At 30.6% G+C, this 24,812-nt stretch overlaps 1 protein-coding gene across 8 annotated transcripts in view; it reads right to left on the bottom strand.

The window, feature by feature from the left end:
* The window catches only part of CSMD3 (CUB and Sushi multiple domains 3), a 1,209,558-nt gene that overhangs the window by 716,647 nt on the left and 468,099 nt on the right, over positions 1–24,812 (bottom strand). For 5 of the 8 annotated variants that reach the window (XM_016959787.4, XM_016959790.4, XM_016959792.4 and 2 more), the window contains 2 exons: positions 14,608–14,685; positions 7,704–7,791 (listed from right to left, as the gene is read on the bottom strand). In XM_016959787.4, the coding sequence (XP_016815276.1) occupies positions 7,704–7,791; positions 14,608–14,685 (166 nt within the window). The remainder of the gene's footprint in view (positions 1–7,703; positions 7,792–14,607; positions 14,686–24,812) is intronic. The other 3 variants (XM_054656949.2, XM_016959793.4, XM_016959789.4) reach the window with 1 other exon arrangement.

Raw genomic sequence — 24,812 nt, forward strand, 5'->3', positions numbered from 1 at the left:
AGTTCATGTAAGAAGAATGAGTGAAAATGACTTTATATTCAAAAGTATGGTTGATTTACATTATGATAATAAACTTTTCCTGAATATACATTATACAGTAGTGTTTTAATAGTACCAAATGAGTAGCATGTTCCCCGCTGTTTCACTGCTGAGATATACCAGCATTTTAATAATCCAGATACAAATCCAAAATTTGGAGTCCAAATTGTTATTTGCTCTCAAGAGAAGCCCAAATTTATGTTCACATCTAGTGTGACATAAGAGATTTCAATATCTCTTTTAAAATCTTCAAAATTCTCCTTTTCCTTTATATCTTCCTATTCAGTCAGAAAAGGCATCAATTAAGGCCTTTCCCACAGAAAGAAAGTCTATGAATATAAGGATCCCACAAGCTGAGCTTTCCCAAAAAGTTGGTTATAATTTTAAGGGCATTTAAATTTTTAATTTATTTTTCAGCATAGAAAATGCTGCCAACTTTATATCTCTTTGGCAGCATTTCTCCCTTTAAAAACTTGTTATATTCTATAGGTATTTCAAATTAGAAACAAAGCTTTTAAGATTTCAAAACACAGCTGCTGGGAGTATCACCTAGGAGAGTAGAGCACAAATGGTAACTAAAATATAACAAGTAAAATACCTTACTTCTCCAAGGATTTTCTCATAGATTTCCTCAGTGATTATAAAAATATTGATTACGTGCAAACAAGACTGTTTCTGTTTCATCAACTGGTATCTATAAGCCATTTACTAATATGATGAATTTGAGGTCCTGCTACAGTCATGTGATTAGAAAAGTAATGGAAAATGCTAAACTGCAGTTTTGCTGTTTTAATCAATTCAATTAATTACATTTATTGAGCTCTCTTTGTCACACATACAGAAACATGAATATTCATATCTGATTACAAGGATCTTACACTTAGAAAAGTTTCTAAGAGACAAGAAAAAAAAATTGGGTACTATAATGAAGGAAAACATGAGCTAAGAAGTTAAGAACCAGATAGTAACTGATTGGAAAAGTAAGAAAAGCTTTATAAAAGAGGATTTTGAGTGAGCACTTGAAGAATATGTAAGATAACACAGGCAAAAATGCTAAATATAACATTCTAGGAGGAAGAAACAACAGAACTAAGCAGTCACAGAAAATCAGATACATTTGAAGCCAACTATGTGGGACAATTTGTTACCACACAAAATATGAATGGAAGATTGGGAATATTTTGAAGCATTTTGAATGCCAACACTGAGTACTTTTTGTATAAGTAGGCGACAGGAAAGCTCTGCTGGTGTTGAAGTTGGAAAAACACATTATTGTAGATGTTATGGATGGAAACTGTGGACGAGAAGGAGAAAAATCGGCAGCTTGTAAAACTGACATCACAATTTTCTAAAAATGTGTAAATAAACGATTAACTAAGATAATATCCATGGAAATGCAGATGAGAGAACTATTCTTATCTCTTCTACATCTCTTCATAATTGAAATATCTCTTTTATCCCTAAAGTTTTCATTCAAAGAGATTACTGCAATGTTAGGAAGATCATGAAACAGTAAATATCTGAGGTTGTAACAAACATGCTAGAGAAAGATTTTAGTAACATATTATCATTAAAATAACGTGTATATGTGGACATATATCACTTAGTTCAAATATAATATGAAATCACGTGTATGTCTTTATTTTTAATTTTAATAGAATTTATTTTCTAGAGAATTTTCAGGTTTATAAAATAATCACAGAGAGTACAAAGGGTTCCTAAACACTACTCCTCTCTCCCCAACATAATACAGTTTCTCCCATTATTAATATTTTTTATTAGCATGGTAAATTTTTTTGCAATGAATGAATCAACATTAAAATATTTTATTAATTAAAGTTCATAGATTACATTAGGGTTCACTCTTTGTGTTCTATGGGTTTTGACAAACACATAGTGTCATTATTCACTATTACAGTATCAGACAGAATAGATTCACTGCCCTTATATGTCCCCTGTGCACCCTCTCTTCATCCCTCACTTCATCCCCCCTGAACTCCTGACAACCAGTGTTTTTTTTTACTGTCTCTGTAGTTTTGTCTTTTCCAGAATGTCTTATAGTTGAAATTTTACCTAGGAGCGTAATTGTTGGTAAACCCATGTTTAGTTTAAAAAAAAAAAACAAAACTGTCAACGGCTGGCATGAGTGTAAATTAGTTCAGCCACTGTGAAAAGCAGTTTTGCAATTTCTCAAAGAACTTAGAACTACCATTCAACCCAGTAATACCATTATTGCGTATATACCCAAAGGAAAATAAATTGTTCTACCATAAAGGCACATGCACAGGTATGTTCACTGCAGAACTGCTCACAATAGCAAAGACATGGAATCAACCAAAATGATCATTAGTGATAGACTGGATAAAGAAAATAAGGTACATATATACTGCGAAACACTATGCAGCCATAAAAAATGAGTTCATGTCCTTTGCAGCAATATGTATGAAGCTGGAGGCAATGGTCCTAAGCAAACTAACACAGGAATAGAAAACCAAATACCAAGTGTTCTCACTTACAAGTAAGAACTAAACATTGAGTACACATGGACACAAAGAAGGGAAAAAGAATCACTGGGGCCTACTTGAGGTTGGGGGGTGAGAGGAGGGTGAGGATCAGAAAACTACTTATTGGGCATTATGCATATTACCTGGGTGACAAAAAATAATCTGTACACCTTTTAAATCCCTGTGACATACAATTTACCTATGTAACAACCTGTATGTATAGCCCTGAAACTAAAAGTTTAAAAATAATAAATTAAATTAAAAAACTGTCAGAATGTCTTCCAAAGTGGCTTTATTATTTTGCATTCCCACCAGCAGTACATGAGCATTCCTGTTGTTTTACTTTCTCAGCAGCATTTTGTGTTGTCAGAGCTTTAGACTTTAGCTATTTTAATAGCTATGTTATCGTATCTGTTAGTTATATTGATTTGAAGTTCCCTAATTACATATGATAATGAGCTTTGTTTGTATGTCTATTTGCTGTCTCATATATCTTCTTTGGTGACAATTCTGTTTTGATGTTTTGCCTATTGTGTAATTGAGTTGTTTTCTTATTGCTAAATTTTAAGCAATTTTTCCATATTTAATATACAGAATGTATTTTTATTAGATATGTAATTTGCAAATATTTTTTTCCAATCTGTGGAATGTTCTTTATTTGTCTTCACAGTGCTTTTTATAGAGCAGATGTTTTAATTTTAATGAAGTATGATATCAATTTTTTTATCGATTATACTTTTGGTGTTTTATGAAATAACTGAACTTTCACTTGGATGGGGCACCAGGAGAACATGCCATGAGTTCTTTTGAATTTTCAGGGGCAGAGACTGGTAATTCTATCCAAAAACCAGTGTGACTTTCATAGTTGGAGGCAGTAATTCACTGAGTAATCACAATCTAATGTTCCTTTGAGATAAAAAGGGCCCAAGAAAAGATATAACTGTTAATTTAAGTCCTGACTAAAAGTACATTACTTCATAACAATTTGATTTATCTTTTGTCTGTGATTTTTATTCCTTTACAACTTTTCCATTTTTTATTCTTCTGGGTGATTTCCATGTCTTATATGAGAATAATTTTTGTATTACATTTTTGAAATACATACAAAGTTCTTTTTCCCCCTTTGAAACAGATGAGTCTACAGATACTTCAACTTCTGCTTCTGAAACTGACCTCGACCTGAAACTGATCCACTCTCCTTTTAAAAGTCCCCCAATTTATATCTCTACTTGAAGATTTCTTTGCTCCCAATCCATGTTTCTAATCTGTATGCCTGAAAGAATTACTAGCAAGTTCCCAAATGCACTGAGTTTATCATACTTTTGCACAATCCTTTTTATGTTTGTACCTAGGAAGCTCAGTAATGCTAGGTAGAAATTATAAAACCAAGCAGATTCATTATCATCAATCTCAAAAGGGCACTCAAATTTACTTAGCAAGGCAACATTTCTACATCAAGCTTGCTCTCCCACTCTTGGTAAAAAACCATTTTTCATTTTTCTCTCAGTCTTAAACTTTCTCTCCCATCCATCCTTATCTCCTTATACACACATTTTCATTTGATGGCCTTCCTAGATGCGGCGTTACTAACGTAAAAGTATTAAACATGAGCTTTCTCACCTTCCAATCACAAAATATGTAGGCCTAGCAGCATCTCTTCTCCACTTCTCTGTCTTCCTTTCTATTAGATTGAAAATAATTCCCCACTACCTGTCCTTGGGATCCCATTTATTTTCTCCTACAAAATTATGTTTCTTTACCTCTACCCTCTCTTTCCAATGCCACCAACAGATTTCTCTCTATAGAATTATTTGTATCAACCAATAAACATGCTTTGGTCTCTTGAATCTCTAAAAAGAAACTCTCTCTTGATTTCCTAATGACTGCATAAATGCCTCATTATTTCCCTAGTTTATGTAACTTGAAGTCACCAAGCTGTAAACTATCTGAACTGTCTTTATTCACTCTTCAGCATATTTAAGTTGGTTTTCAACCTCTGTCATTCCACTGAAATCACTCTTGTCAACAATCTTCATGTTGTCAAATTCAAAACACAGTCTTCTGTCCTCCATGCTCAATTTTTTAACAGTCCCTGCTTGCCCTTTAAAGGACTTCTTTTGCTTCAGTTACCCTTTTAGGTATTGTCATAGTCCTCTGGTCTCTCATGAGCAGGATTTGGCAGCTCCTTGTATTCTATCAGTTCGTCAAATAGATATTTGAGACGACATCACAAGTTCTCTTGTCTTTCTACTTATTTTAAATGATGTTATCTACACATAATTTTTTAAAGAAAATGATGTTTAACATTTTTATAATATGTATATATGCCTATGGTTCCCTGATATCTCTGAATTTCAATTATGTTCAACTAATCACTTAACATATCTGCCTAGAAATCTCTAAATCTTCTAAAATGTACAACTTCAAAACTGAACTCTCAATTATTCTCCAGAAATCTCTGGATGTTCACACTTTATTAAACATTATAATTCACTCCATCCTCATGTTGTTCAAGCCTTGAAAATTGAGCCTCATCCTTAATTATTTCCTTTTTCTTACTCTCCACATCAAATTTTCATGGGATATTAAAGCTTTTATCTTCAAAAGATATCCTGAATCTGTCTCGTTCCCTGCCAACACCATAGTCCAAATCTCCACTGTCTTTCACTCAGACTACTGAAGAAACCTAACTAAAATTTAAGTTTTCTTCAATCACTGAGCTAAAATAGAAAGCATGATCTACTGAATATATAAATTGGATCAGGTCACTTACAAATCTTTACAACTTCCCATCATAGGCAGGTGAGCTAAATGAGTAAAGTAGCCTATGGGTACACATGGTGAGCCAGGGAGATCCTGCCCAGCCTAGAAAGACAAGTTGTTAACTGGTTCTGAGCAGATGTTACCCTAAAAGTGTGTAGGTTTAAGTTGCCAAATATAATAAGAGAATACAGAAATATGTGTGTGTGTGTGTGTGTGTGTGTGTGTGTGTATAATATTCTGAGTTTTAAATGTTGTCTCCATTAAAAAAAACAATGTATTTAAAACAAAACATATCTTCAGTCCATATTAGGCTGAATGGCTGCCTGCTTACTTTCTCTGATGCAAATATTTGGTTTCTCCTTATTTCCTCTACTTCATTCTATTATTTTCTCCTATTTACGCTCTATAATTGAGTTTCACTGAACTCTGTTTTCTGGAACAGGTAATCAAGCACTTTCTTTTCAGGCTATTCCTTCCCTGCCAGTGGGACACATATAATTCTTCCAATATGCATGGGAGTAGGACCTTCTTAAATTATGTAGGTACCCACCTTGAGACATCTTTATTCTCTGTCATAGAATCTTACTATTTTCTTTTTGACTTCTGAGTAATTTTCTAAATTTGTGATTACATCTGAATGGCTTGAAATCTACTGCACTTGAAGGTAATTTTGCTCATTATATTACTATCACATTATATTATTTTTAAGTTGATTTCCAATAAATCATTAATCTAATTTGCAAATCATTGGACCAAGTAAATATTAATGTCATCAGTAATATTGTACATGTTACTTTGTAATAGCAGTTTGTATTAATAGAGTACTTATTTTGTCAAAAGCTGTATGGTTACTATGAGGCATAAGTTATCTCATGTGATCTTCTCCTCAACCCAATAAGATATACATTATTATTCTCAATTTTAGAACTGAGGAAACTAACTCTTGCAGAAGACAAGATAATTTATTTCAGGGATATAATCTGAATGAAATTTGTTTGACTTTGAAGTGTAATATATTATAATATAGTGATTAAAACGTCAGGTTTTGGAGTCTGCAAGTCAAGAGTTCAAATCCCAGTTCCATCAAATTATTAGCCAGGTAAATAAACTTCAGTTTTCTCATTTAAAATGTAGGGATAAAATAGTAAATGCTTATAAGATTGTATAAGAAATAAAAAATACTTGGAAAAAATAATTATTTAATTGCTTATCACTTTGTGGTCTGTAAGATATAACCATTAGTCATTAAGGCTGAAAGATTTAGTTGATTTTAATAAAATCAGTATAACAGGTCAAAGTCTGACTAGTCCCCAAATCTTTTGAATTTCTCTTTAGTGTGTTCCTTCAAATATTATTATCTGTATTAAGTTTCGAGCGTGGTTAAAGTTATGTAAACATTTTAGAAAATTACAATTGTGTTTGTGTGGAAATCGTATTATTGTTTTTCACTCCAAGTATAGCAAAATGTAACTTTAAGTCATTCTGAAAGATCCATGGGGGAAATTTATTATAGGTCTATATTCTAAGAACTATTTTTTTCTTCATAGAGATATTCTTTAGAGTATCATTTGTGCTTTATACAAATAAAATGAATAAGTAAAAATAAAAAATATGTGGTATCTGTAACAATAAACATTATCATCAATAATTGAAAAATAAAATTTACCATGGACACTCTGTAAAAATAGGTATTTGTGAGTTTTCGTGAGATTATTATCTAATATTTTGATAGGCTTTTTGTAATCTTTTGTTTGTAAAAGATTATAGAGGACTAAGAAAAATTCAAGTTTATTAAAAAGCATTATTTGATAGTTATGTAAATTAATGGCTGCCACAGTATACTACGTAAATTCTCTAGGTTGTTTGTTAACTTAATTTTAAATTGATAAAATTAATACTAATTTGTGATGGATATAAAACTTCTACTGAAGTTATAATTACACAATACAAATAAGATGTTTATAGAACATTTGCTGGAAGGTTTTACAGGAATTGCCTCATTTGAAACTCACCATTATATGTGGTAAATGTGATTTACATGTTGCAGAAGAAGAAACTCAGGCAAACAGGATAGAGCAACTTACCCAAGATCAGACAACTAATAAGTAGCAAAACTGGAACTCAAAGTTATGTCTTTAAAATCTAAATCCCATGATTTTTCACTTACTATATGATGAGAAATTAATCATTTAAACTAAAAAAAAGTGTTCTAATAAAGTTAATGCATTACTTAACTAATCCCTTTAAAATAATTAAATATTATTAATAACAATACATTGATAAAATGCAGTTTGATGCTACGAAGACTTCATCTTTATATTATTAGCTATTTTAAACATTTAAATTAAAATAAACCTTGACAAGATAAATAATGAAGTCAATATTTTAAAATATTACCTAAAATCTGCTCCGATTCTCTTCCCATTTTCTGGTTCTCCTGGATCTGGGCATAAATTGGAAGCTGTTTTAATACCTCCCTCATTTACTGCAACAGCAGGGAAAAAAGAAAAAAGAAACAAAATATATGTGATTAGAAAATCGATGATATTAATTTTAAAATATACATAAGATGTATTATTGTATTTTGTCACTATAATCACTGTCATTTAAGCATTTGTTAAACTATAATTTTATAAAACAATAAAGAAGGCAAAAGCATTTTATGAACTAATGAGAAAATACATTTGCTGTTCATATTCAATGACTTGTATTAGTCTGCCTATTAACACATTAACATTTATCACTTTTGTTTTTAGTTTCCATCAAATTGGAAAATCTCTGGAAACACATTCTCAGGGTATCAGTGTCCAGAGTTTCCATTAATCATTGGCAACAAAGAAGTCAACCACCAGTTATGATAGTTTTATTTGAATCCTTATTATTTTTGAAGGTGTAATAAAAAATACGACTTTATGAACAAAGTTCAAAGTTCTAACACTTCTTATCTGGTATATGATAAAGCAATTTGATCTGCCAGCATTAAAATACAACAGTGGTGCAAATTACTAGGTATGCCTTTAAATTATTACATAATGGTGTAAACCAAAACAATGGCTTTACCCTCAAGCAACTTCCATGAATATGATTTATTTAGCTTTTGTGCACATTTTCAGCAGTTTCTTCAAAGCAGAAAGTCAAAGATGTATTAATTTTTTCAGTGAATGTGACCACATTGGATATCTAAATCCCCAAGTTAGATTTTTATTATTCAGTCAGATAGTACTGAAATATCTGAGTGATATTGTTTAATAAATTCAATCTTAAAGTGAACTGGAGGACAAATTCTATTATTTTACTTTTTATCAATTTACCTGCTTTTTTTTTTTAGAAAAAGTAGTGCCTAAGTAGAGATTCCAGAAAGAAAAAAAATCTAAACCATCCAACGCTTGTTGTCCTCCACTGTGAACTGAAAACACAGGTAGATCTTTCTTGAAAGAATAAAGATGACTACTTCTACCTCTAGATATTCTAATGCAATAAATCTATGGTAGGACTCTGGCATCAGTTTTTTGGGAGTTTTTGGTTTTTATTTTAAAGAGACAGGGTCTTGCTTTGCCATCCATGCTGGCGTGCAGCAGCACAATCATAGCTCACTGTAGCTTTGGAATCCTGGACTCAAGCCATCCTCTTGCCTTGGCCATCCAAGGTGCCAAAGTGTTGGGGTTGTAGGTGTGAGCCATTTTAAAAATAATAATAACTCTCAAGGTAATTCTAATATAAAGTCAAAATTGAGAACCACTGGACTGCTGAATATAGTAATTTAATTCAAATTGATTCATCAGATAAGAAGATAGCTAACAGATGACTGCCCAACAGTTATAGTTGTGGTAAAGTTGTCGTTTTCTAAATTAAACATAGGATTTTGCATGTTTTTACAGCATTCTAAAAAAATAATTTTCTTAGTATTACCAATCATATCCTTCTTGCCAACTGTATTACAGCTCACTAATTCAAATCATAGGATATTTATGTTTTTCTTATTCTCTAACTTGCTATACAATCTCTCTTTACCTTTCTAGGTTTTTTGGCCACTCTTAATTTTGCTGATTCTACTACAGCGGACAAATTGAAAGGCATTGGCTCACAACTCTCTATATTTGAATTTCCCTCATGCCTTGACAGAATGACCTATATGCTAATGACTTCTAATTCTTTTGAACTTCCTTTCTCAATCTTTCAATGGCCTATTTGATTATCTACCAAACTTTCCATTGTCATCTAATCTATCTACTCAAATTCAACCTAATCACTTTGATGCTTTTATGATTCCATTTTCATCCACCTCCAATACATCTTGAATACCAGAGGAGGACTAAACTTTCTAAAACACAGTTCTTATTACTGCTCAAATCTCCAATTATTCTAGATTTTCTACTGTATCAATTTTATTTCTCACTAGTCACCAACATGCATCCATCACCCAAGTCCCGTTGTCTGTTGGCTGTTCTGCAATATGCTGAACATACTGACTCCACACATTTGTGTTTTCTCCATGTCTCCATGTTTTCCTTTCCTTCCCCTTTAGCTATCAAAATCCTATCTAATATTCAAGACTTAGCTCAAGTCCCACTTCTTCCAAAAGATAATCACTCATTTTTTCCATGTTATTCTAATTTATCTTTTTAAATAGCTTGGAGTATTTCATTTGGACAATTTTTTATTTAATTTAAAATTATCTTAATACAGGATAAATTAATAGTTTCACATACCTTTAGTTATCTATAGAAAAAGATTATATACTTGATAAAAATAGAGAAAAAACATTATTTTAATATACCTATTTAATATATTTTCAACAAATATGTCCTAGTTGTTTGATTGACAATACCACCTTATATTTGTTTTCAAAGAACTGAACATTTTCTGTGAAAAAATATCCTCTTTCCAATCTTTACAAGGCTTTTGGAAATATTGTAGTATATGTTTATTAAAATGTGACTTTTTTAAATGTGGCATGGAAATGAGGAAAAGAGGTGGCATGACTTAAGCCTAACTACTTTTTTGTATTATGACATATAACACAGATTATAGTGTAATGGACAAGCAGTTTGTGAATACATTATTAGAAAATAAAAATAAGAAAAATCCCATTTTTTTACATTTCACTGTCATTTTGTGTTAAACTAAAATTTTGTTAAATATTTTATATAAATTTAAATGATAGTTAACACTTACATAATACTATAGGTCCAGAACTATTCTACATACTTTATGTGTATTACCCCATTTAGTTCTCACAACCATCTTAGGAGTAGCTACTATTATTTTACACCTCCTACAGGTGAGAAAACTGAGTCATGGAGAGGTTAAGAAATGTGTCCAAAGTCATATTGCTAGTTAATGGGAATCTATATTTAAACTCAGGCAGTCTGATTTGAGAAATTCTACTATTAACCCGGAGCTCTATAGCTGTTCAGAAAGCTCGGCAAGGCAGAAACTATGTCATTAACTACAATTCAAAACACTTTTCCAAACATTTTACCTTAAAATGCAGAGCATGTGTATAATTTCACCACTTTCACCTAATTAATCCCAGTTCTTATTATTTTAATTGTCAAGTTATTTCTGTCTGCTTGAAAGTGTCATTTAAACCACCATTTCTGGACATCTGCAAGAGGAAAAACTTTCCAATTTAAAATGTAAGGATAATGAGAGAGCTTCTGTGTGGTACGTGTATTTAATGTTAACTGTAAATATTTAAAATTTTTTAAATTAAGAAAAAAGTGCAATCTATCTTTCATTTCTTTTGATATTTATGTATTTCAGAATTGCCCATAGCTAAGTGATGCCAAGACAATTAAATGAAGTTAGTATTCATTCAGTCATCTGCTTTCATTTCACAGTGCCATTGATGCAATTGGACAGATTTATCACTCTTACTTCTTTTAATTTGCATAGCAACTTGCAGCATTTTAAGAATATGAGTGCTCTCTAAAAGTTTAATTACATGAATAGTGTAAGTATGTTTTCTTATGGCTTCTGATTTTATATAGCACATAATATACCCTAAAGATAAAAATAAGTGGACTCTGACTAAAATTTACCTCCACATTACCTCTTCCAGCTGCTTACATTGTCACTTTTCTCAGATTTTTAAAAATTAATTTAAATTTTTATTTCAACTTATAATATCAAGTGCTTTGGATCTTTTTCTGAACTCAAACATCACTGATATCAACATTGTGTTGTTATTTTTTATACTAAAACACTTCATATTCTACAAAGAGTTATCTCTTAACTAATTTAGCTTCCCAATAAAATACTGAATCCTTAAGGGTTGAAAATATATTTTATTCACTCTTTTACCTTCTTAGTCTAGCATAGTGCTGCCATGGAGGAACTGTGGAATAAGTGGATAATATGAATGAATAAAAGTATGGATTTGAAGAATAAGAAAGAAAACACAATCATTTATGGCAGGCTCACAGTTTCCGCATAATTCCACAATAATATTCTAGAGGAGCCTACTAAAGAATTGAGTGGATAATATGAATGAATAAAAGTATGGATTTGAAGAATAAGAAAGAAAACACAATCATTTATGGCAGGCTCACAGTTTCCTCATAATTCCACAAAAATATTCTAGAGGAGCCTACTAAAGAATTTGGAAAGACTACTAGTTCATTAATTTTAACATTTTAAAAATATAAAACCTGTTTACTTAATTTTTTTTAAATCTATAGTTTCTTTTCTTGGTGAAATCAATTTTTGAAAAAGAACACGGGGTAGATAGGGGCAATTCAGATTTCAGGTATAAAAGCTGAAAAAAAAAATCTGAATCAGCCATTTAACAGCCAAACTCTGCCCATGAACACTACTGGAGCTTCTTGACTCTTGTTAATTCATTTCTTACTTAAAATCTAAAGGTGCCATTATGAGACCTTTAAATACACACATACTTTGGCAGTTTGGGAATTTGATGTCCTCCATGCTTATACTGACTTTGGGCCGTGCCCATCATAGAATTGATCTTTTTTTCAAAGAACATGAGCTTTATTATTTTTTCTTATTTGAAAGATGAATGTCAGATAAAAACTTTCTTTTTAATTATTTTGTCCTAGGTTGAATAAATAATATTAAAGAGATCAATATCTGAATGTGTATTTGAAATAGATATATAATAATGATACAAATTAAAACAATATAACTCTACTGCAAACAACCATGAAAGAATATGTTTTTGAAATGAGTTATTAAATACTTTAGAAACAAATTATAGTAAAATGAAATTTAAAATAATGTTGGCTTGCTATTTTATGACAGGAAATTTGCAAAAAATATTTTGATTGAAGTGAGAATTACTTATCTTCAAAAAAATGAAAAACCAAGAGTATTTAAAAAGATTTTTATAGAAAATACAATGAATAAATGCAAAATTTATTTTAAAATTATGGAGCAAATTAACATTTTTGCCTCATATTAGCTTTTTGCCTGTTTTAAAGCAAATATTTCTTAAACAAGATATTTTTATTAGAATTTTTTTTCCTACATATACACCCATGTCTGAATTCCCTTTTTGTTCACCTTCACAACCCATGTACAAGAAAAGTGAAAATAATATATATTTCCACTAAGGCAATATACCAACAGGGATATAGAGTTACATACATCTTACAATGCCTTGATAAATCCTAGATCTCTTAGTACAAATAGTCTGAATTTCCCTGAACATTTGGAAGTTTGAACCATGCAACATGTCAAATAACATACGTGTAGACAAATTGAGAAGAGGGTAAGCCATTCTAATATGCTGTAATTCTACTTAGAATTCAGAAATAAATATATTGGCTACACAAAATATTAGAAAAAAATGTAGTAAACATAATATTTAATTTTGCTAATATTTCAGTTTTATTTCATGATGACCTGAAGAAATTTGATATGTAAGAGCCATCTCACCTGGTGATTTTTTAAATTTGTATTTTTTTATCATAGAAAATACATCTTTCTCTCAAAAATGTGTTGAATAATTTCTATAAAAGTCATATTGTAGCATTGCTTCTTTTCCTTAAAAACTGACAGTATCAATCTTGAAAACGACTTTAGCCCCCAAAATACATGAAGAAATATTAATTATACAACCAAACCCTTTGAAATTAGCTGTTTAGTGCTTTTGAAACAGGTAACCCTACCAGATCAATGGTTTCCTAGTGATATCTCTTCTGGTTTTGGATTAATATTCTCAAGTCTAACTAATAAAATGTAAAAATCACATTTGAAAATTATGACACCATTAAATATTTGATATAAGACTCCAAGTTTGTTTCTCGATAATTGATATAACTGCTAAATTTTTGTCAATTACTGTTTATATGTACAAGTCAATAAACATATAGATAAAGTCCTTTTTCATATAGCTATAATAAATGATTTTTGTTAAAGAAATAATTATAAACTTATTTCATGAGGTCATTTGGAACTGAAGAAAAATAAAGTTAAAAAATATACTCTTGTTGAAGAATAAAAGTAACAACATGTATGAAATTTGAAATAACTACTCATATATTAGCAATGTTATTTTGGAAGTCAAGTATTGTGTCATAAATGGCTTGTTTCAAAGTTTCTAATATGCAACAGTATTGTTGACAATTTCCAGCAACTGCTATTAATTTGGACTACAAAAATACATAGCTCTACCAAAAAAATTTCGTGTTTGGTTATGGTAATTTAAATGAATGCTCTAATTCAGTGATTCTTAATCTGAGATTTTGGGATGAACTTCAGAGCCCTGATTTTGTAAGTGAAATTGTGTACTTCAGGCCATTTTTAAAGATTTTCAAGAAGTGAATAGCAATAATTAATCAATCATTTTATAAAATATTTGATTTCATAGGTTTATCTAAATTAGCTCAAATTAAGACTTGTTTTTTCTGAAATGAAAATTGCTATTTTAAAAGTAATCTTTCTTAGAAAAGCACTTATGTTGAAATTAAGATATAGTCAATCAAGAATTCCTACAAGAAACCACCAATTTTAGAAATCTTACTCATTTTCGCCTCACCTTCTAGAACTAAACTTGAGTGTCCTCAAGACTTAAGATCAAAAGAATATTTTCACATCTTGAAATATAAAATAAACTTTATCAAAAATAATCTGAGGCTGGGAGTTTGCCACGTTAATCCATTAAATCAATATACATTTAAATATAAAATATTGAATAATCATCATGCATGTTACACAGATATTAATGCAGTTAATTTGGTAAATACACAAATATTTTGGTAAAACACATACAAACAACACAGACACCACAAACTTCACTCTTGCACTAGAGAAAGTAACAAAAAAGAAGTACACTCACAGATAGAAAACTTGTTGCTGTTGTCTTTCCCTGGAAACAATTTAAATCCTCTAGATTTAAAATCTATGGCCTTTTTCACTAGTTAAGAAAACAAACAAAAACATGTATCAGGAAATACAATTTTAAAATGAAATTCAAGTTAACAAATTTTGTTAGCATGGACTTATGCAAGATAAAGAAACCACTTTCTTAAGCCTGATATAGTACCCAGAAGAATTTTTTTAAAGCAATATAATCACTTAGTAGTAAAATACTAAGCAGTGTAGAATGATTTTAAATATTCTACAGGGAAAATCCTGCATATACACAGTTTTTTAAGCTGTGCTTTTTTAAACTGTCCAGATTTTTATATAAAAGTGAAATCTTAGCAGTTTATCATAAACCACTTGAAATCATCAACTTTTATGGAATAAATTAAACTAGCAAAGTAAAAATGCTGGAGTATTAGAATAGTGGGAGGGATTTAATAGGTTTGTTCTTTAAAATAAATTTCCTAAAAATTTAGTCTATTTGAAATGTTAGAACACATTTAAGAAAATGACTTAATTAGAAAAGTTTAAAATTTATTTTAATAGTTCTGTCAATCATTTCCATTCATTATCATTGCTTTTGACACTACAATTGCTGTTAGTCCATATTGCACAAAATGTATGAAAGTGAACTACAGCTATTTTGAGCCCATCTAAAATATCTTACTACAATTTTTAGATATAGTAGTTGTACATATTTATGACGTACATAGGATATTTTGATATAAGCATACAATGTGTAATGATCAAATCTGAGTAATTGGCACATTCATCACTGCAAATGTCTATTATGTCTTTGTGTTGAAAACATTCCAAATCTTCTAGCTATTTTGAAATATAAGATACTGTTAAATATAGTTGCCCTATTGTGCTATCAAATGCTAGAACTTATGTCTTCTTATCCTTCTATCTTACTGTAATTTTGTCCCCATTGACCAATCACTCCTCATCACCCTTCCCTAATTCAATTATTTTCTTTTACAAAACATAGTATATACAGGAAATAACTTGCTCAGTTACAGTGTGGAAATCTTTACATATTACTTTTTATCAGGTTTATAATGAAGGATGACAGCCTTAAATGTTATGCAATTAGGTTTTCTTCACGCTATAAATTTTAAAAAAAGCAAAAATGATTTTTTGTTAGATGGCTTAAAATTACCACTTCATTATTTCTGAACGTCATTCTAAGCAATTAGTTCGAATTATGGATATTTATTGGTTTATGAAACATTTTAAGGTAATTTTTTTCTTGTTAATAACTTCAAAAGTAGGATAGTAGAGAAAGGGCCTGATGGTTTATGTGAATATAATATATGAACTATCTATACACACAGCATATATTTTAAAAAAGAGGAATATTATCGTTGGAGCAGGATTTATAAGGATGATTCTTAGTTATTATTAGTTGTGGGATTTTGGACAAGAATCTGCCTTTTTACCTGCTTTTTTCTCTTAAATAAGCAGCTAAGACTAGATGGCTTCTCTCTTTATAGTTTAAGATTCTTTAACTGTGAATCCTTATTCATGGTGAAAAAATGACTACATCCCTCCCAAGTGATGCTTTTTGTTGTGATTCTCTTCTACCCTCATCCCCACCCTGATGGTAACCTAAAGTTTAATTCTTCTGAAGAGTTCAGCTGCTCTAAGTTTAGTTTTGTCACATGTGAATTTTCTGCTGTCTCAAAATACTTTTTAACAAAATTTGCATTTTGTATTTTCTGGCATAATTCTAGATTTTTCCATTGGAAACATGAATTATAAGTAGGAATCTACCTCTACTTTTCTCTGCATTATAAGATTTGACTTTATAAGTATTAAAAATAGGTCTGAAGATTTCATGGTGATTTTAACACGTCTGGATTTCAAAAAGAATAAAGAAAACTAAAGGAAAAGATTATCAGACCAAAGGAGAAAATTGCAAAAGAATAAAATCCTATGGATCAAAGAGTTCAATGTTGTAAATAATAAGTTACTAATATTGGGGGGCAGTGGCAGTGTGTGTAAAAGGGGACAGATTAGCATGCCTACTTACAAGTATCTTGATTTAATTATTTGGTTGGGTAAGGTTTTTCCTGCTTCTAAAAGCACCTTAGTTTTCTCTTTTATAAGCATCTATATGTCAATTTATCTTTAATAATGATACATCTATACTTTTTAAATAAAAACTATAATAATTGTAATACAGATGCAGAAGATGAAAGGTCAGGAGAATATCCATTTTTGGACATGACAAAGTGTGAATTAATAACATAAAATTTAAATTCACAAAAAATTTAAAATATGTTAAACAGAAAACACTTTAGCTGTTTATATTTTTAACGGAAAGAATAATGTATATCTCCTAATAAATAAATTAAAAGGATAAATATTGCATGTATTAATTACAAGACTATTCTAAATCATGTATCAGGTATTTAATATTACAATATATACCATAAAACATAGATTTCACGATTTATAAAAGATACAGAGCATAAATCTTGACTTGTCATCAAGTAATGAGTGCTTCTAATGACCATATTTAACTTAGAAAATTAACCTGATTTTTTAACCTGATGCATTTCAGTAATAAGCATGTAAAATTTATTATAGAGTTAATGTTAAAATAAATTATGGTATTTTATACAGGTTAAGGAAAATGTTTACACAGTGTGTCATGTGTGGCAATTCCCTCCACTGTATGGTAAGCTCCTCAAAGGCAGAAAAAATATTTTGTTCATGTCATATTTTTGTTTGTTTGTTTGTTTTGAGAATGAGTATCGCTTGGTCGCCCAGGCTGGAGTGCAGTGGCGCGATCTCGGCTCACTGGAACCTCCGTCCCCCGGATTCAAGCAGTTCTCCTGCCTCAGCCCCTCGAGTAGCTGGGATTACAGGCGTGTGACACACGCGGCTAATTTTCGTAGTTATAATAGAGAAGGAGTTTAGCCGTGTTGGCCAGGCTGGTCTCAAACTCCTGTCAGGTGAACTGCCTGCCTTGTCCTTCCAAAGTGCTGGGAAACGGTGTAAACCCACAGCTCCCGGCCGCGTTTGTGTGTTTTTTGAGACGGAGTCTCGCTCAGTCGCCCAGGCTGGAGAGCAGTGGCGTGATCTCGGCTCACTGCAAACTCCGCCTCCCAGGATCAAGCGATTCTCCTGCTACAGCCTCCCAAGTAGCTGGGGTTACAAGCGCGCACCACCGCGCCCAGATATTTTTTGTATTTTAGTAGAGACAGGGTTTCACCATGTTGGCCAGGCTGGTCTCGATCTCTTGACCTCAAATGATCCACCCGCCCCGGCCTCCAAAAGTGCATGTCGTATTTGTATGAGTGTATGAATGAATATATATAATATTGTTAATTCTGAGTCTTTTAACTAAAGGTATTTTGTTGGGAGAATTCCCTTTATTGATCGTGAACTATGATGGGAGGAAGTGATTTTAAAAAATGAAGGCCCAAGATGAAGCACTTTCATCTGTAAATCTCAAGATGAAATACAGAAAAACTATGTATGCTCTAATAATTTTAGAAAGCATTAAATGCAAGATTGATAGGCATATGCACAAAGATTCATTTTCTTTTCTTTCATATGCTAAACAATTTTTAATCATTTTTTAAAATTTTTCATTACATGTTCAGTTTGACTGTTTTTTTGTTTAGTGTAATAGAAATATTTTATAATACAAGAAAGGCCTGGCAGGGAAGAATATCAGGCCAGCAATCAAATCCCTCTTTATTTAGTTGTAAGCCCTGGACACTAGCAAAAGCACTTTGTTTTGTAACTTGTATTAGAGTAGTTTTAAGCCACCTAGTGGATTATCACTGTGGCGTCTTCCAGGTTGTCTGTTGTCTTCAAGATCAATATAAATTCAAAATTGCATTAAAAAACTTACAAAAAAAGATATTGATTGACTCTTACTTAAACCTCATCTAATTTTCATGTTAATCAGCTAAAGTCATTATTTGAAATGATTTAAATTAAAATGCCTACTATAAAAATTAACCATATATTCACGCATATAAATCATAGATTGATTTTGTTTCCAATATCAACTTTTTTGATGAAACAGGCATTTGTCTTTATGTTTTATGTTACAAAAACTTTGTAAGTGTAACTTGAGAACATCTGGTATTGGTGGGATAAAATAGATTGGGAAGTACTATATTTAGTGTTGGTACTGGCCTTTAATGTTAGGAAATCGATCATATTAAATAGATGTAGTAGAAGGAATTTAAGTATAAGGTGGAGATTTGGAAAAGGTGACCTTCAATTGGTCCTTTTATCACTAAGCTTCTATAACTTAAAGTAATAAAACATTTCCTGGCTTGAAGTTCCTCTAAAAATTGAGTCCTTCATTACATAATCTCAAAAGTTACATATCTGAAATATATTATTCTATTTCATTGCTATGCATATATAGTGAAAATATGTAATATGTAGAACATTATCTTTGAAAAAGAAGAAACAGACATGTTTAGTATTAGTTAGCAGAACATTGTTTTAATTAGAAATAATTAACTTTCATGTTTGCATGGGGCTCTCATAGAAGACAGTGGCATTTATTAAATGTTTTCAGAACAGTCTGAAGCCCTCCTCATTTTCCACTTGGATTATATTCTAAGACAATAATGAAGGTAAAATGAATGGTATACTCTAACTTTGTATTTATTTTATTCTTCCAAGTTTGTGGTATTTATTTTAACAATAAAGTATCTTGGAAGTGTCAGTAGCTGTATTATAAATCTATAATTCAATCATATTATAATTCTTTTAAAAAGGAAAATAAGTTCTTATGAACAAGTAACTAGTGTCCTGTTTATGTTTTTGTTTATTTCTGCTTCATTGTAACCTTTCTTTTCAAATGTACAATAATGCCTTTCTCGTCTTCTTTTGTGCTGTGTTTGATATGATACCTGGATGTGCGTTTCCCACTTTTTATTTTGAATTTATTAATTATAATCTTATCTTTTACTTTATAGTAAACTAATAAACTATACTACTAATACAATAATTTCCTTTTAATGTTTTGGATATTGAAAATAACTAACATGTCTCTAGGCGTGTATTTGATTTTGAGAAAGTGGCACATATCACTATTGACAATAGATTTATTTACATGAGTACTAAGACTAATCAGTCACTGACTAGGAGGTTAAAGTAATATTAAAACAGAGTGTGTTATTTTTGGCATTTTGCTTAGTGGATTAGGAGTTAGCCGACCTATGTTCTCAGTCTATAAGACACGGGACATGTCGATTAACTTTTCTATTCAGTTCTAAGAGATGTAATTCTTAACTATTTAGGAGTAGAATTTGAGTGAAAGGAAATAAAGACTAATGTCATCAGAATTATCAGTTCTATTCCAGAGATTTAAATGTGTAGGGGAGTTATAAAATTATTTAACTGTATAAAGATGACATTTTTTTGTTTGTTTAAAAGTAAATAGTGGCTCTATGTTACAAGTCAGCAAGTACAAAAATTTAACTTTTTTTTTTTTTTCTACATCCTGTACTGGCTGAACAAAACACTTTTCAGAACATACTTATCACAGAGGCTGCTAATGATGACTTCTTTGATGTAATCCTTAGACAAAGAAAAATCAAGAAACTATACTGCTGCTAGATTGAAAACTAAACAATATTCCTGCAGTATCTCCTTTAACATCTTTCATATAAGATTTACTACTGTATTAATAATACAATCTTCTGAGAAAACAATACATCTTATAAATGTTTCTGTAGCATAATTTTTAAAAAAGTGACTAGAGGTATCCTGCAACAATTAGATAATGTTTCTGGGTTACACAGGAAGACGATATAATAGAAAACTCAGTGACATAATGTTAAGTAGCTCATGAATCTTTGTGAAAAATATTTCATTTCAAAATATGTTTAAAAGAAATGAAGATAAACTTTGTATAAAGAAAAGCAATGGCCATAATTTGATGAGAAATGTAGTAGTACAACTAAGTATTTTAAAAAGCACACAAAAAATAAAAATTAAAAAAAGTTCTTAAAGTACAGAAAAATTCATTGGTAGAGATAAACATACTAGGGATACACGAGAGTTAACATATTTTTGAATTCATAAATGATGGAATTGAACTAGTTAAATTTATTAGGAAATAGTATATATTCATTTTTATAATTATTTAAGATCGTAATGTACTCTCCATTTAAAAAATCATTAGAGACAAGTAATATGGTTCAGAACAGCCAATACATTTTTTTAAATCTTAAACTCCTAATTATGCCACAATGCTCATTTGTACATAGCACTTACTCTTGCATGTATGATGTGTAAATATAAAATGTATGTGATGCTCAATTTTTAGGTGAAAGAAAATATATAATCACAATTTTACTATTGTGCTTAAATTACACAATAAATTTTAGAAATCAACATGTAGCAAGAATCTTTAAATGTTAGTTATTTGTACTAATATTATTTACCATTTATAATATTAAGGTCTAGTTAGTCTCAGAAGCCATTCTGATTTGTGATGCAATATACCAAAAATTTGTTAACTATTTTGTGTTATGTCTTTTTCACTATGTAGGGACGATACACAAAATATATTATCTATGTTCTCTAAATTTCTAACTTAAATTTTACTTTTCTATTCAAAGTTAGAAACCTCTCCAAAACTTTGATCAAAATGGAAAATTTAGTAGAAATGTATAAAACCATATAAATACAATCATATTGCTTATATGAATAATTATTTAACGTATTTCAAGATTCTCCACTAACAAGACCATTTTCTATTTTACAAAAGAAGATCCTGAAGCTACAATGTCTTAGTGTTGAAATGAGGTTGACCTAGTTTCTAAATATTTGGAATCTTATTTTTCAATCATTTTAGGCTAAGAAATAAGTGTAAATTTTTCACTTAGAAGACTGAACAGAGTGGTGAGTATGGAGAGGAGACACTGTGTTTTAATAAAACTAATTTGTTAATTTTCATAGGCATTAAGGATCGGATAAAGTTATTGATTTTTATTTAGGAGACCGTGAACAGACTGCAAAACTATATAAAAAATCATGTAACTAATCATTGCATAAATACTCTAAAATTTGTATATGGGCTTTCTTTCTTCCTAGAAATGGAGCAAATTCAGGAAACCATAGCACTTATGCAGACAACAGCAGATGCACCCGCAATGCTTGGCGTAACAGGTCTTACAGTTATGGTATGCTGTAAAATGTCAGGATTATATGAAAAATGTGGGATTTTTATATTCTCTTTAGGGATTCTTATAATTGGCATAATAAAAGTCACCATATGGGAAGGGTTACCATTGGTATAGTTCACAGATACTTTTAACACTTTAAAACTGTCTGCCCTTAATTTAATTGTTTTTAATCTTTATTTTCTGACAGCTTCAAATTAACTTTTTAAATTGTTTTCAGTTGTACAGTTAATATCCACTCAATTTATGCACTTTCTTGGGACTTTTTTTTCTGATATATTATGTTCTCTAGAATACAAGTTATTTTCTTTTGTTTTGTTTCTAATTGGTATTTTCATTTCAAAAGTTAATTTTATCATAGATAATTTGATTGTAAGTTGTAACATGAAAAATGATAACATTAATATTTTCTTACTCATGATAAAATATTATTACATTAAATATTTGTTTTGCACTCAACATAAGAAATCACTTATGTATATTATAAGGCCTTCTAATATGAGATTAATTAGGAAAGAAGCAACTTTTTGAAAAACAGCAGCCAAAGTTAATGACTTTCTTCAGACTGTGGACAGTGGCATATAGTCTTCCACTATGAATTTCATTAGTGCATTGAATAATTTTATAAATTTACAAAAAAAATACAGAAAGAAACAGAAGAAAATTAATTGCTTTAATAAATAACAACAGTCCATCATCCCTGTGATTTCAGGTCATTATATTTTACTAAAATTCACTAGAAATATTAATATCAGTGCCTAGATTCTGTTTAAAATAAACATAGATGGGTTCTGATGGTTGTATTTAATGCAGTGTTTTACTGCTAATTTCATGGCTATTCAAAATGCCATCTATGTTTTATATCATACCTATCTATGTTTTGTATTTCCCTTTCCAGGTCCATTCTCCCTATTCTCCTCCTTGTTCTCTGCCCAGAAATTTGATCTGAATGGCTACATCCCTTGCTACACAAATTGTGACATTGCATTAGAAGCACTGGCGTCACCTGGGAGCTTGTTAGAAAAGCAGAATATAGAGCACTACTGAGAACTATTGAATTAGAATCTGCAGTTTAACAAGATCCCCAGGTGATTCTTCCTAACATTTAAGCTTTTGAAGCAGTAGACTCTATCAACAGACTCCCTTAACCTCTGGGGGATTCCAGCAGGCGGATGAAGGGAGGGAGGAAAGTAAGACCAGAATTTTTATTCCACAGGATTCCTCACCATTGCAATTACTGGAGTTTGCTGGACTCTTAATTAAAGGGCATTTGTCTATTAATGCAAGGCTACAATAGGTGATTTTGTCCAACATCTCACTTTCTTCCTTATCCCAACAACTTGGGAATCGTAACAGCTCAGATGCTGCTACCATAGGTTACAGCATGGTTCCTTATGGTTTCTTTACATTCACTCATTCGGAAATAATCCTCTGTGAGTAAAACTTCCTCAAATTAGGCAACATTCTATTGTTTTGGAATGTACTCTGATGAACATACCTCTGGTACATGGAAATTATTAGAGATTTAATTGAAATCTACATCTCAGATACTGTATTCAACATCTCTTAATTTGTTTATGACCACCATTATACTTCAAAGGATAATATCTAGGTAGAATTATTGTTGGCTGTTGCTCATCATCCTACCATTGGTTGTTCACTCGTTTCTTAGAAAATGTTTTGAAAATCTAGACAACACAACTGTGCTGTTTTCTAGCAATTATGTCTGTAAGAAACATAGAAATTCACAAAGATAGAGTAGATAAACAAAATTTAAATGAGTTGGCTGTATTGAAATTGAAAAGTAATTCAATTAAAAGTAAAACTGGCAAGAAAAAATATGGAGTTAATAGAAATCTGAGATGAGTTGAATGTTACACTTCACTTTTGTATAACTTATACATGAGAGCAATATGAATAGTGTTAAATCAAACTGTATATATTAGTATCCAATATTCCATATCAATATTGCATTAAACTATGTATTTTTTCCTAAGGAAATAAGCTACCTAAGACATTCAAAACTCTGCTAATCTTTTTTAAATAAATTTGTTCACATTTATATTTACCTTACAGGATTTTTACATAACCAGAGTATATTTTCTTCTTGCAAATGATCCAGAAAGGGGCAGTATCATTTACTGGCTGTGCATCTAAAGCATTAGGTACTCTATGTGTACTATCTCATTGAAATCACAAAATATCCATGCAAAATTATCGCCCCTTTCAAAAAATGTAGAAATGGAGAAGAGCTAAATTAATTGCCCAAGGTTATCTATATGTTAATAAAATATGGTCATTCATTTGACTCTAAAACTTCAATACTATCATCTATACCACCTGACTATAGATAACATAATTCCATATATTCAGTCAGAACTCTCTCAAGTGCGTATCTTAGAAAACCGTAAATAGATGCAATTAGTGTATCCTATCCTAATTTATTAATTTTGATATAAAATTTTAAGTAATCAATAATATTTGACCCTAAATATGTTTACGTTCATAAGGCACAAAAGCTTTATTAACGAGATTTAATATTGAATGAAGACATCAACTATCTGATGATAGTGCCAAGTATAACCCCGTGGCCTGAAGCCTCATAATACTTTATTTTAAAGGTGTGAACAGATGAAATTAAAAGGTGTAGCAAAACCAACTGCTATGTGAAATTCAAATAATCATCTAGTCCTTTTAGTAAAATCATCTTTGGCTGCATTCCTTTCTAAAGGGAAAGTTCAGAAGAGTTGATGAGACTTTTTTTCCCCCTTAATATAAGCCTCCTCAATGAAAAATTTCTAACATCTCTGGGCTCTGGATAAAATTAATCTAGAAATTTCTGTCACTTTAGTTTCATTTGCTATTATGAGAAAATACAATTGGAAGAATAATTTAAATAAAGAGAGATCAAGCATCAACAGTAAAAAGCAATAGTCAATGCTTTAGAATACAAATGATGTAATTGTGAAGAGAAAAATATCCTACGCAATGCACCCTAAACCTA

The sequence above is a fragment of the Pan troglodytes genome, chromosome 7 (genome assembly GCF_028858775.2).
Source record: "Pan troglodytes isolate AG18354 chromosome 7, NHGRI_mPanTro3-v2.0_pri, whole genome shotgun sequence".
NCBI classification, from domain to species: Eukaryota; Metazoa; Chordata; class Mammalia; order Primates; family Hominidae; genus Pan; species Pan troglodytes.